General features: G+C 32.5%; 2 protein-coding genes across 2 annotated transcripts; both read left to right on the top strand.

The window, feature by feature from the left end:
• The first annotated feature begins 2,767 nt into the window (after positions 1–2,767).
• On the top strand, positions 2,768–6,647 carry LOC110646681 (receptor-like protein kinase HSL1). The gene is made up of 2 exons (XM_021800199.2): positions 2,768–5,520; positions 5,935–6,647. The coding sequence occupies exons 1-2, from the start codon at positions 2,922–2,924 to the stop codon at positions 6,324–6,326; spliced, it is 2,991 nt and encodes a 996-aa protein (XP_021655891.2). The 5' UTR covers positions 2,768–2,921; the 3' UTR covers positions 6,327–6,647.
• Positions 6,648–8,797: 2,150 nt separating this feature from the next.
• On the top strand, positions 8,798–10,590 carry LOC110646686 (protein STRUBBELIG-RECEPTOR FAMILY 8). The gene has a single exon (XM_021800207.2). It carries the CDS (start codon positions 9,143–9,145, stop codon positions 10,142–10,144), a length of 1,002 nt encoding a protein of 333 aa, XP_021655899.2. The 5' UTR covers positions 8,798–9,142; the 3' UTR covers positions 10,145–10,590.
• Positions 10,591–13,092: the final 2,502 nt, after the last annotated feature.

Here is a 13,092-nt window from a genome sequence, read left to right as displayed (position 1 = left end):
ATATATAATTATGTCATCCCAAATAAAAAAGAAGAGGGTAAAATAACATATTTTTCAGGAAATCGATAAATAAATTGATATATATATTTAATAAATTAATATACATTTATCATATTAATTTAAAAATATATAAAAATTTATTATGTTAATATATATAAATATTATTTAATAATTTTATTTTTAATATAATATTAATAATATAAAACACAGACTTTTAAATAAAAAAAAAAAAGAAAACTCAAATCTTTATTAATAAAGTGCATAAATTATAAAATATTTTTTTTTTCTTGGGAAAATTTTAGCCGTGGGGAGGAGGGAAAAGCTCCGAAAGTGACTGTTGAGAATCGTGTGGCTGCACACGAGAGTGACTAGACCCAACTATTTAATTATGGCACAAAAATTATGCAGATATTCACACGAGGATTTTAGATTTTTCTTTTGGGTTTAGTTTTTCTTAAAAATAGAATTTGCTTATTAATTTTTTCTTAATTGAAAAATCTTAAAATTCTATGGATTTATATCATTTTCGTTATTTAATACGGCTGTTGAAATTTAAAGAATTATTAAAAAAAAAAATTCTCCATTTGAAAAGATTTGGTAGTCAGAACTCAGAATCTGTAAAAAAAAAAATTAAAATTTTGAAATTCCAGCTTTTTGTATTAAAATAATATATTTATATGAAAATTCGCTTCATTTTTTATGGGTTTTATGTATTTTTTCGCATAAATGAAAAGCATACTTTCTTATGTCAAAGCGTAAAAAATTAGTTTATTATGAATGTAAAAAATTAATAAGTTGAAACAGTTATTTTGATTAATAAGAATCTCATTTCTCTCTTTGACTCATCTTATAATACTTAAAAAAAGAAAAGGAAAAAAGAAATTTCAATTAAATTTTTGAATTTTGTGAAATATCTAATTCAAAAATTGTCAATGCAAATGGAAGAAAACTACAATTTAAGGGTGAGGTGGAAATTTTAGTAATTTGACTTTAATTTCCTAAAAAATGTTTAAATAAGAAGGGGTATTGTCAGTGGGTGTGGCAGTGGCCTACGCATAGCCATATTTGAACAATAATTTTCAAATATATAATCAGGTGGAGTTAGTGGAGTGGTTTGGAACTTTGCTAATAATAATAATAATTTAAAAAAAAAAGAAAAGAAAGATTTTGGAACAAAGTGAAAGGATATGCAATTTACTCCATGTATATATTAATCCATATGTACAGTAGGATTAGGACACCACACCATGCCAAAGGGACATGCTTCACTGCTTTGTTTTGACCCTCTCCATTCTCAATCTCCAGTAACACTATGCAATGCAACTCATGATCTTTTGTTTCCTGTTTCTCTTTGAATCCTCCAAATCTCACTTTCTCATTCTCACTGTAGCTTATGCAACTCAATCTGTTGCCTTTATCCATGTATTGCATATTGCATGATTAATTGGGTAGCATAATGGGATAAATTGCTAACTTTTCACCATACATATATGCCCTGTGCTGAATTTACTCCATAACCCAAGTTCTTTAAAATTTGTTTTTCATTATTTTAAAAAGCCTCTTCCCAAATAAGGGAATAGTGGATGAAAAAAAAAATTTCTATTATAGTCATCCTTTTTATTCATATTAATATATTACCTTAAAAAAATAATATATACTGCCAAAAGGACCAATTTGCAAATCTGAAAAACTTCGAGGCCTAAAAATTTGAAATATCGTCTCCTATTCAATGCAATGTCGTTGTCTTGTTTGTGAAATAAACTATGAGGATAATTTCCACATCGTGTTATGGTTTGGCAGACAACTTTACCACTAATCTATGATTATTTACTAGTGCAACAAATTATACAACATTTTGTAAAATTTCTAAGCATGTCTCTACTTGCTCATCATCATGTCTAAAACGAGAGTAAACTAGTACGCAATGCCTAACACAATAATCAATTTCCAAGTCTATTTTAAATAAATTTTGTATCATTAAAAAATTATTCATTTGATTCTTCTCATAAATTTGTTCTAATAATTAATGAATTAAATTATATTGATGATGATGATGATGTAAGATGGGTGATACAATTTCTAAAAGTATTATTGTAATTTTAAAATAAAAATGTGAAGAGTGGAAATAAAATGAATTTAGCATTTATATTCTATTTTCTGACCAAACAAACGGCATCTAAAACAAGACACATGGGGACGTGGACTCCCATAACACAGGCTCCGAACAGCTAGCTCATCAATAGCAACTAGGAGCTGCCTTTAAATCCTTGCTCATATCCCATGTACGATTCGTTCCCAACGTCCGATTCTGAAGTAAATTTCAGTTTTTTTTTTAATTAAAATCGAATTTAAAATAAATTCTACAAAATTTAAATAATAATATATTTTTTTTTAAAATGTTCTCTCTATCATTAATTTTTTTTATCCTATATTATGATATATATAAATTTATTTTATTTTAATTAATATATTATTAATTTGATTTATGTGTTTATTAATTATTATAAATTTTAAGTATAAGATTTTTTTTTATAAAGTAACAGATTATACTTTTTTAAAATTTATTATTAAGGATAATTAAAAAAATAAAAATAAATAAATTTTAATTATAAAATTATATTAAATATAAATTATATAAAATTCAATTAAATTTTAAACAAAGGACGTTAGGCTTTTACAATTTGTGAGGAGTTTGTCTTAAAATTAGTACTTTTAGTAAAAATTGTAAGAGAGAATGATTCACATTCATGCAATGTTTCAACAGGAAAACTACAGAATAAGCCCCACACCACATCCTCATGACTCCTGGGTAAGCATCATTTCTTTTCCATTTCAACTCTCCTATAATACTACCCTGAAATGCCCACCCGTCTCCTTAGCCTTAGGCTTCACTCTTTCCTCTCTACGGCCATCAACGGACAATGGCAGCTATGTTTCTCTTTCTCCTTCCTTTCCTTTCCCTCTTCTTTCCTTCCCCTTCCCTTTCTCTCAACCAAGAAGGACTCTACCTCCACCAAGTTAGGCTCTCACTCTCTGACCCTGACTCCGTTCTCTCTTCCTGGTCCGACCGCGACACCACCCCTTGCTCCTGGTTTGGCGTTAGCTGCAACCCTGTAACCCACTCCGTCACTTCCATCGACCTCTCCAACTCCAACTTAAGTGGCCCTTTCCCCTCCCTCCTCTGCCGCCTCCAAAAGCTCACTTCCATTTCCTTCTACAACAACTTCATTAATGATACTCTCCCTCTTGACATTTCCTCCTGCCAGTATCTTCACCACCTCGATCTCGCTCAGAACTACCTCACTGGTACACTCCCTCACACCTTAGCCGATCTCCCCAACCTCAGGTATCTCGACCTCACCGGTAACAACTTCTCCGGTGATATTCCTGAGTCTTTTGGTCGGTTTCAAAAACTCGAGGTCATTTCTCTCGTTTATAATCTCTTTGATGGAGTAATACCTCCATTCTTGGGCAACATTACTACTCTAAAGATGCTGAATTTGTCTTATAATCCGTTTTCTCCTGGTCGGATTCCCCCGGAGCTTGGGAACTTGACCAACCTGGAGATTTTGTGGCTTACGGAGTGTAATCTAGTTGGTGAAATACCTGAATCTCTAAGTCAGCTCAAGAATCTCAAGGATTTGGACCTTGCAGTCAACAATTTAGTAGGCAAAATCCCGAGTTCACTCACTGAGTTGACTAGCGTGTTCCAAATCGAGCTTTACAACAACTCGCTGACCGGTGAGTTGCCTCGAGGGTTAGGGAATTTGACCGCATTGAGACTGCTTGACACGTCGATGAACGACTTAACTGGGCCGATTCCTGACGAGTTATGCCGGTTACCATTAGAGAGTCTTAATCTCTATGAGAATCAATTCGAAGGGAGCTTGCCTGCAAGCATTGCCAACTCGCCAGGGTTATACGAACTCAGGCTGTTTCGTAACAGACTCACCGGCGAGTTGCCTCAAAACCTCGGCAAAAACTCGCCGCTGAAATGGCTCGACGTGTCAAGCAATAAATTCACTGGCGAAATCCCTGCGAGTTTGTGTGCACAGGGCGAGCTAGAGGAGCTGCTAATGATACACAATTCATTTTCGGGTCAAATACCGGAAAGTTTAAGTGAATGCCAGAGCTTGGCGCGTGTCCGCTTTGGGCATAACCAGTTCTCCGGTGAAGTGCCATCTGGTTTCTGGGGCCTGCCTCATGTGTACCTTGTTGAGCTTGTTAACAATTCATTTTCAGGTCCAATTGCTAAGGCCATAGCAAGTGCAGCAAATTTGTCGCTGTTGATTTTAGATAATAATCATTTCAATGGAAGCATACCAGAGGAGATTGGGTGGTTAGAGAATCTTGGGTCATTTTCTGGAAGTCAAAATAAATTCAGTGGACCGTTGCCCGTGAGTATAGTGAATCTGAAGCAGTTAGGAAGTCTGGATCTTCATGGGAATTTGCTTTCTGGTGAGCTGCCAAGCGGGGTTGATTCTTGGAAGAAAATGAATGAGCTCAATTTGGCTAACAACCAGTTTTCGGGGAAGATTCCCGAGCAAATTGGAAGGTTGCCTGTGCTTAATTATCTTGATTTGTCTAGCAACAGGTTTTCTGGTAAAATCCCACTTAGCTTGCAGAATTTAAAGTTGAATCAGCTCAATTTGTCAAATAATAAGCTATCTGGGGAGATTCCACCTCTGTTTGCCAAGGAAATGTACAAAAGTAGCTTTCTTGGAAATCCTGGCTTATGTGAAGATATTGAAGGTCTGTGCGATGGGAAAGGTGAAGGTAAAGGCGAAGGTTATACCTGGTTGCTGAAGTCCATTTTTATACTCGCTGCTCTAGTCCTTGTTATTGGTGTGGTTTGGTTCTATTTCAAGTACCGGAGTTTCAAGAATGCAAGAGCTATTGACAAGTCAAAATGGACATTAATGTCGTTTCACAAATTGGGTTTTAGTGAATGCGAGATCTTGGCTTCTCTTGATGAGGATAATGTAATAGGAACTGGATCTTCAGGGAAAGTGTACAGGGTTATGCTTAGCGGTGGCGAAGCAGTTGCGGTCAAGAAGCTCTGGGGAGGTGCCAAAAAGGAGAGTGATGAAAGCGACGTTGAGAAGGGTCAGTTCCAGGACGATGGGTTTGAAGCAGAGGTTGAGACTTTGGGTAAGATTAGGCACAAGAACATTGTTAAGCTATGGTGTTGCTGCACCGCTAGAGACTGCAAACTTTTGGTATACGAGTACATGCCTAATGGTAGCTTGGGTGATTTGTTGCATAGTAGCAAGGGAGCGTTGCTAGATTGGCCAACAAGGTATAAGATCCTTTTAGATGCAGCTGAAGGTCTTTCCTATTTGCATCACGATTGTGTTCCTCCAATTGTGCATAGAGATGTCAAGTCCAACAATATTTTGTTGGATGGGGATTTTGGAGCACGGGTGGCCGATTTTGGTGTAGCCAAGGTGGTTGATTCCACCACCGGAAAGCCCAAGTCCATGTCTGTCATTGCAGGGTCTTGTGGTTACATTGCTCCAGGTTAGCACCCATCCTTCTTAACTAGTGTTGGATTTTATATGTTGCAGAATTGGAATTGATTTGTTGTAGTCTTGTTGATAAATGCTTTGTGATTTGTGGTAGTCTTGGAGCTAGCTACTTAGTGACTGTGTTATGCCAGTTAGAGCTTTTTTCTCACTTTTTCTGACCATTAGCTAGAGGCTTAGGGCTGATATTAAACTTATGTCATGTAATATAATTAGATATGAATAAATAGTGCAATTGCATTATGAGCTTTCATATAACTTTAGTTGAAAGTTGGACTGCAAGTTACCATCTGTGATGTGCATTCCTTACAAGCTTTTTGTTGCAAATATATTATGGTTTTTTTCCATCCCTAATAATTTCAACTGAATTTGAAAATAATACTTCCTGTTTTGTGCTATCTCATTGCAGAGTATGCTTACACACTTCGAGTGAATGAAAAGAGTGATATCTACAGCTTTGGTGTGGTTATTCTGGAGTTGGTCACAAGGAAACTTCCTGTTGATCCAGAGTTCGGCGAGAAGGACTTAGTCAAGTGGGTATGCACCACTATAGATCAGAAAGGAGTAGACCATGTTATTGATCCCAAATTAGATTCCTGTTTCAAGGAAGAAATATGCAAGGTCCTCAACATTGGCATTCACTGTACTAGTCCTCTCCCCATCAACCGTCCATCGATGAGAAGGGTGGTAAAAATGCTGCAAGAAGTTAGACCAGAGAACATCCCTAAGACTGCTAAAAAAGACGGGAAATTAACACCCTATTACTATGAAGATGCCTCAGATCATGGAAGTTTAGCTTGAGAATTACAATAAATTAAATTTTGGTTTCCAACTTGGGATTTTGAAGGAGTTAACAGGCAGACAAGCTCCAATTTTCTTGTTCTAGGGCCATAACTTCCCAGTTTGCTTTACAAAATGAGGAAAGAGAGTGAAAAATGAGAAGTAAGGAATTTGTTAAGTTTTTTTAATGAGATTGTTGTTAAATTCCTTTACGATGTGAAGTAATTATTCCTGAAATTCTCCATAAAATGGCGTCCTGCCCTTCGTGTAAGATCATTTGTTGAAAGTGATGTTTTTACAGAGTTTACTGCTCTAATGCCTCAACTTGATTTTTCTTGAAAATGGTGGGGCTTTTCTTGGCTGGCACTATTGAAATCTGCTTTTATGGACTTGGGATATAGCAGTAATACGGAAAGATCCCAGAAAAGGGGAATCATTGTAAAAATTGAAAAGGGGGCATGAATATATAAGATAATTTCTTGTGTACTTGTGAGTTATATGCCCACAGGGAGGGGATCGTGGTCCCCTCATGCTCATGCCCCATGGCCCCAGCCCATTTAAATGACAGGATTGCTGGCTCCTTGTGCGGCCTGCGCTCTGTAGAGCTCACTTGCCACTGTCTTTTTAGAAATGAATGTGGCATTTTGGTGTTTAGTCACTTAGAGCTATCTTGGTTTTTTTTTTTTTTTTCAAAGAGAAATATATTAATTTGCAAGATGCAGAACAAGGCCAAGGCCTAAGAGACATGAACAACCAGAGGCCCAGCCCATGAGTTTTTCGATTTACAGTAAATTTCTTTTTCTAATTTTGATAATCAATCATATCAAAATCAAGAAATTTATAAAATTTTCTGTGATAAAGAAGGATTCTAAATAAATGTGTAATTTAATTATGCTAGAGTCGTTTTCATAATTATAAAATTTAAAGTTTGAATTCATTACTTTGTATGGGATTAAACTCCGAGTCCAACATAATAAATTTCTGCCTGAAATTGGAAGGCTGAGCCTGCAGTAGATATCCAGGCCCAGCCAACACCCTAGCTCCAATATCAGGTGAAAGGCCTACCATTAGCCCATCCCACTCCCAACTATATACACACACCAATGGATTAGTAAAACTGAAACATAAGCCTGCCAAGCCCAAAATGTCTGTTTTGAGTTTTGATCCGTCTCCTGTCCATTTCAACCTCTGTTTATTCAGTGTAAATTGAAAAATTAAATTAAATTCAATTAAATTGATAACATTTTTTTTATCATTCAGTCTAATTTAATTTTAATTTTTAAAAATTTTAATTTAGTTAGGGTTATTTTTCTAGTGAAAAAATTTAAGACCGTTTGTTTTATGAAAAATAACTTGTATATAAAAAATATTTTCAAAGAAAATAAAAATATTTTTTCTTATTTGATTGTAATGTTAAACTAATAGCATGTGTTTATATTATTTATATATAATTATTTTTATATTTTTTTAAAAATATCAAAATTCAAAAAATAACTTATGTTTTAAAAAGAGAAACTACATTTTCTTTAAAATAGTTAAAATTTTCTTTTAATTTAGAAAATATTTTTTATTAATTAATTTTATTAAATACCCTAAAAGATATAAAACAATATTTTTCTAAAAAAAAAATATTTTTAGCAAAATAAACGAAACTTAAATCTAAATTAATTGATCCGATCGAATCATATATAGGCGTTTGGTAGTGTCCTAATACAAGGGAATGTGCCCTTCGATTAGGATAATAACCCATATAGGCGCTTGTTTTGGTAGTGTCGGTTGCAGCATTGCCTCCTCCTTATTCAATCAATTAGCTGTACAAGGCAATACCCTTTCGGCTTATAAGGAAAATGAGGCTTGGAGTTCCACCATTAAACAAATAGTTTGAAAACCCAAACCAACGGGCTCCAATCCATTAGCTGAGCTTTGCCTTTGCAAGAATAATGCCAAGATCAATTCTTGATAGCTAAATGCCAACAGAACCAATTAATACTTGAACAGTTGAACTGTCTCCTTAATAGTGTATTCTATTTCTTCGCACCCACAAATTAATATTTATAAATTATAAACAATAAAAAAAAAAATCAATTTATTTATATTAGACTCAAAATTAAATTACTCTCAATGAAAAATTAGCAAACAATATAACAGTTACAGCTAGGTGAGCTTGATGAGATTATATCTAGGGCTGTTATAACTAAACTAGTATTAACATATAATTATGATAAATTAATCATACTATCTCCCAGTTGATCCGTAAAAGGCAAGGTGAGTATAGCAATCAACAAATATCTTAATCAATTTAGGATAATTAATTAATTAGTCCACCCAAATCTTGACAAGCTAATATTCCTATGCTGCAGATTTTAAGGAATCCAAAACAACAAGAATTAATTACCTAAGCATGACAAAGTATATAAATAAGCATTAATAATTAATGCATGATGTTTAAATATTGACTTTGTTGCTCAGGCTAAGATCAAAGGATTGAATTGATTACTTTAGTTCTGCAGGAATTGAATGGAACAGTGGTTAACATTCCTAAAAACTTTTCACAAATTAAAAAAACAATTGGGTCTCTGTAATCTTTCCTCATGACAAAAAGTACAAGATGGGGCGGCCAACCGTGAACCAACATTACTAAAAATCTAAGCTATAGAGAAACTCCAACTTTCTTACCAAAAAGAACCCCTCTTTTTCAAAGCTTACACACTTAGGCCACAGGGATCATCTTTTCTTCTTTGTCTTATTTCTTTCACTCATATATAAGCCCAATTCTACAAGCAATTCCTTGTATTAGAGATCATGATATATCAACCAACATAAACAAGATCACGAAGATGGGTTCCGGCGAGCAAATTGCTTATGATTTTATCCTTGCTCTTCTTTCAATTTTTCTCATCATTCTTGGTTTGGTTCTTTATTTCTTCTTCCGAAAGAAACCTGTTGAATCTGAAGAAAGTCTTTCAGTCAAGGTTTCTGCTCCCACATATCCGTTGACAGATATAGACGCTGCCACTGATGGCTTTAACCATCGAAGAGTTATCGGTAAAGGTCGTTTAGGTACAGTATACGCAGCCGTACTGCCAAGAGAAGAGCTAGTTGCAGTTAAAAGAATTCACCCATCTCTTGTTTTGAGCAATGCTGGTTTTGGGTTCTCTTCAATACTCAAAACGCTATCTTTAGCCCAACACCCAAATATAGTGCCTATAATGGGATTTTCCCAGGCTCCTGGTGAGAGAATTATTGTTATGGAATTTGTTGGCATGGCCAGTTTGGATTTTTATTTGCATGAAAATTCTGATGGGGGTTCCCTATTGGATTGGAGCCGGCGACTGAGGGTTGCTGCTGGATCAGCTAGAGGGCTTGAGTACTTGCATGAAGGGATGGCACCAAATGTTATACACGGGTATTTCAAGGCCTCAAATATTCTTCTAGATGTGAAGTTTTCTGCTAGGGTTAGTGATTATGGGCTATCCTTTTTAGCACCTAAAGAAAAAAGAGGAGTTGCAGGGCATGTGGATGAAGAATACTGGAGTGAGATAGGGGGTGGCCCTTGCAAAGAAAGTGATGTTTATGGGTTTGGTGTGGTTTTGTTAGAGCTTTTGACTGGAAGGAGAAATGAGGAAGGATTACTTGTGAAGTGGGCATTGCCTTTGATTAAAGAACTCAAGTTTAGTGAGGTTTTAGACCCTAGACTTGCATTACCTTCTGATATGAAGCCAATTATTAGATTGGCCAAGGTTGCTTCAGCTTGTGTTAGCAATTCTAGGAAGAGCAGGCCTACAATTGTTCAAGTTGCAGCAATTCTAAACAGTTTGGAGGCTGAGGTACGTGCATGATTCGATCCATTATAAGAGATCCAAGCAATTTAATTGCCAGCAATTTTGAGCAATCTAATTAGGTGGGTCTAAAATGGATTAAAATTGCTGGAGGAAGATGATATGCCAAGAAAATTGAGATTTGGGGGATTTCTTTTGACTTTAATATTCAAGTGGGACTGGCAAAATTAAAAGGGGAAAATGTTGAATGGGACAGGAGGGGCCGGTGACTTGTCGTTTGGGCTGTGAAATTTTATCTTTGTTTGCGTGTAGAATAGGGATCTTTATAGGGAGTGAAATGAAAATGACCCATTTTCTTTTCTCCGTTTTTAATCAAATATATTCTCTGTAGTACTTTCTTGGGCTTTTCATTAGTTCATCATTATTGGACTAATTAATTGCCTTTTTGTAAATCTTTTCGAGCATATAATTGTGATTAGATGAGAAAGAAATTATTATATCATCAATAGCTCCTTCTCGATCGACGCATATGGGTCCAGCATCTCTTCCCTTACTGAATCATTGGTCAAACAACATCAATTAACACATTTTTGTTGACAAATATCAATTAATTCATTCTAAACAATTTCAATACTCTTTGCTCCATTCTTAATGTGATTTTTCAAATTGTGTCCTTACTATTATGTATGTAGATTGTGGTTGAATGATTAAGATGACCAAGAATCTTAGACCTTTATTGGGGAGACCACCCAAATAGCTAAACTTTTTTAGATCCATACTATATATTTTTTTATATCTATTTTATGATTCATAGACAATTAATTTCTTTAAATTTTATGATTGTATTTTTAATAATGCCTTTTTTATGGAAAGTGCCTCACCATCAATAACTAAATGATTTTTTTTTTTTATTAATGAATAATGGAGAATAGTAGAGTTAAATTTTGAGATCAGATTTTGTATTATACGTGTTGATCATATCAAAAAAGGCAACAAACTTTCAAGTTGAGTTTATCTTAATTTGAGAACTTTATTATATATATATATATATATTAAAAATAACACGTCAGTCTTGGGCAATATGGTACGTCTCTTATTTGAATAGGTAGCTCACCTTTAACTGCTCAATTGTTGGACTAAGTTGTCATCACAGGTTTTGCTTTTCTTTATACATCTCGTTGTAGAAAACGTAAATTAGCAGAACCATATTTACTGAAAAAAAAAAAATCTCAAAAAGTATAATTTCATATTTTTTATTTATTATTATAACTTCTTTATTTAAAATATAAAATTTAATAATAAGAGACAATAATTTTAAAATTAATAAATAAAATTTCCACCATATTTTAAAATTTTAAAGTTGCATTTTAATAGATCGCCTGGTTAATAATAATAATAATAATAATAATTCTCCAGAAACGTGGTAGATTTACCTAAGTTGGTGGTTGGTGGAATGTCTTTGTCAAGTGTCAATTGATCGACTCAGATTTGATTACCAGTACCCTCTCATGTTAACAAAATTTCTTGTTACAATTAGCTTATATTCATTTACATTGGAGTTTTTCTTTCCCATCCCTAAAATTTTATTGAAAAGTTTAATGATATTTTAAATTTTTATTTTGATTTAATCCTCATCATGGTCCAAATTCAATTTGAAGAAAAAAAGAATTTCAATTTGAAATTAAGATTAATTTGAAATTAAAATCAATAGTCAAATCAAAATAATATTAAATCGGTTTTAAATTCATATACTTTTAAACTTCTAATCAAATTAATTTGATTTAATATTTTTTAAAAAAATTAAAAAATGTTTAAATTATTGGATCAGTAGAATTTACTATTAGATCAAATTGGAATTGAAATCTGTCCTTGAATTGAAATTGAATCAAAATTATAGTGAACCACCCTCAATCCAATTTAGATTTAATTAGGTTGTGAACTTGAACCATTGATTTCAAGTTAGAACCAAATCAAAATCAACCCATGAATAAACCTATTTTGGCTTATTAATTATCTCAACTTTTATTTTTATATCTATTAAACATAAATCTATTTAATTAATAGACCAATTAATACATATACATGAAAACAAGTAAAAGACAATTATTCACGTAGCTTTTAATAATATTAATTTAATTTTTTTATCATATTTTTATCATTATTAAATGACAGTTGTTTTTTTTTTTTTTAAAAATTTAAAAATAAAAATGTGATGAGAATTAAATTAAAAGGTCGAAAGAATAAGGCTAAACAATTAAGAAAATTCAAACTTTTATATATATATTTTTTGTTTTTAGTAAAATCATTTTAAGTTTATCAATTTAATTTTTAATTTTCATATTAATTTTAATTTTAATGATGAACTTAATTAAATAATTTAATAAATAAAAATAATTTAAATATTTGTCGATATTATTGACATTTATCAATTACTATCATAATATTATTATTTTAATAATTATTTTTAAATAAATTAAATAAAAAAAATATTTTATGGAATCAAATATTTATTATTGTTAAAATTGGGAAAAAAAAGTTTACAGTTAAATTCATAAAATTAAGTCAACAAAAGTTGATTTAGTTAGTAAGACTTATTGGATAATCTAAGAAGTTGATGGCATACTCGATAGGGCTGATTATTCAATTCAAACCAAATCAAATTATCAAAATTAAATTTTTTAATTTGGACTTGATTTTCAAGTTATTTAATCTAATTTTGACATTATTTGAACCTAATAACCATTAATCAATGAAATTAAATAATTTATATATATATATAATTACATATAATTTATAAATTTCCTATAAAAATAAATCAATTTTAAAATCAATATAGTAATTCAGCTCTGTTCAGTTCAACTGATTTTTTTTCTTTCCAAAACAAAACCAAACTGAAATAACCGAAATTCTTAAAATGCAAAATTGAACCAAACTGAATTATCTTAAAAATCAAATTGAATTACTGAATTAAGATGATTTGATTCAATTTATTCGATTCAAATCAAATA

The sequence above is a fragment of the Hevea brasiliensis genome, chromosome 18 (assembly GCF_030052815.1).
Source record: "Hevea brasiliensis isolate MT/VB/25A 57/8 chromosome 18, ASM3005281v1, whole genome shotgun sequence".
NCBI classification, from domain to species: Eukaryota; Viridiplantae; Streptophyta; class Magnoliopsida; order Malpighiales; family Euphorbiaceae; genus Hevea; species Hevea brasiliensis.
The sequence above is the reverse complement of the archived record's forward strand: the minus strand, read 5'-3'. Positions and strand labels throughout refer to the sequence as shown.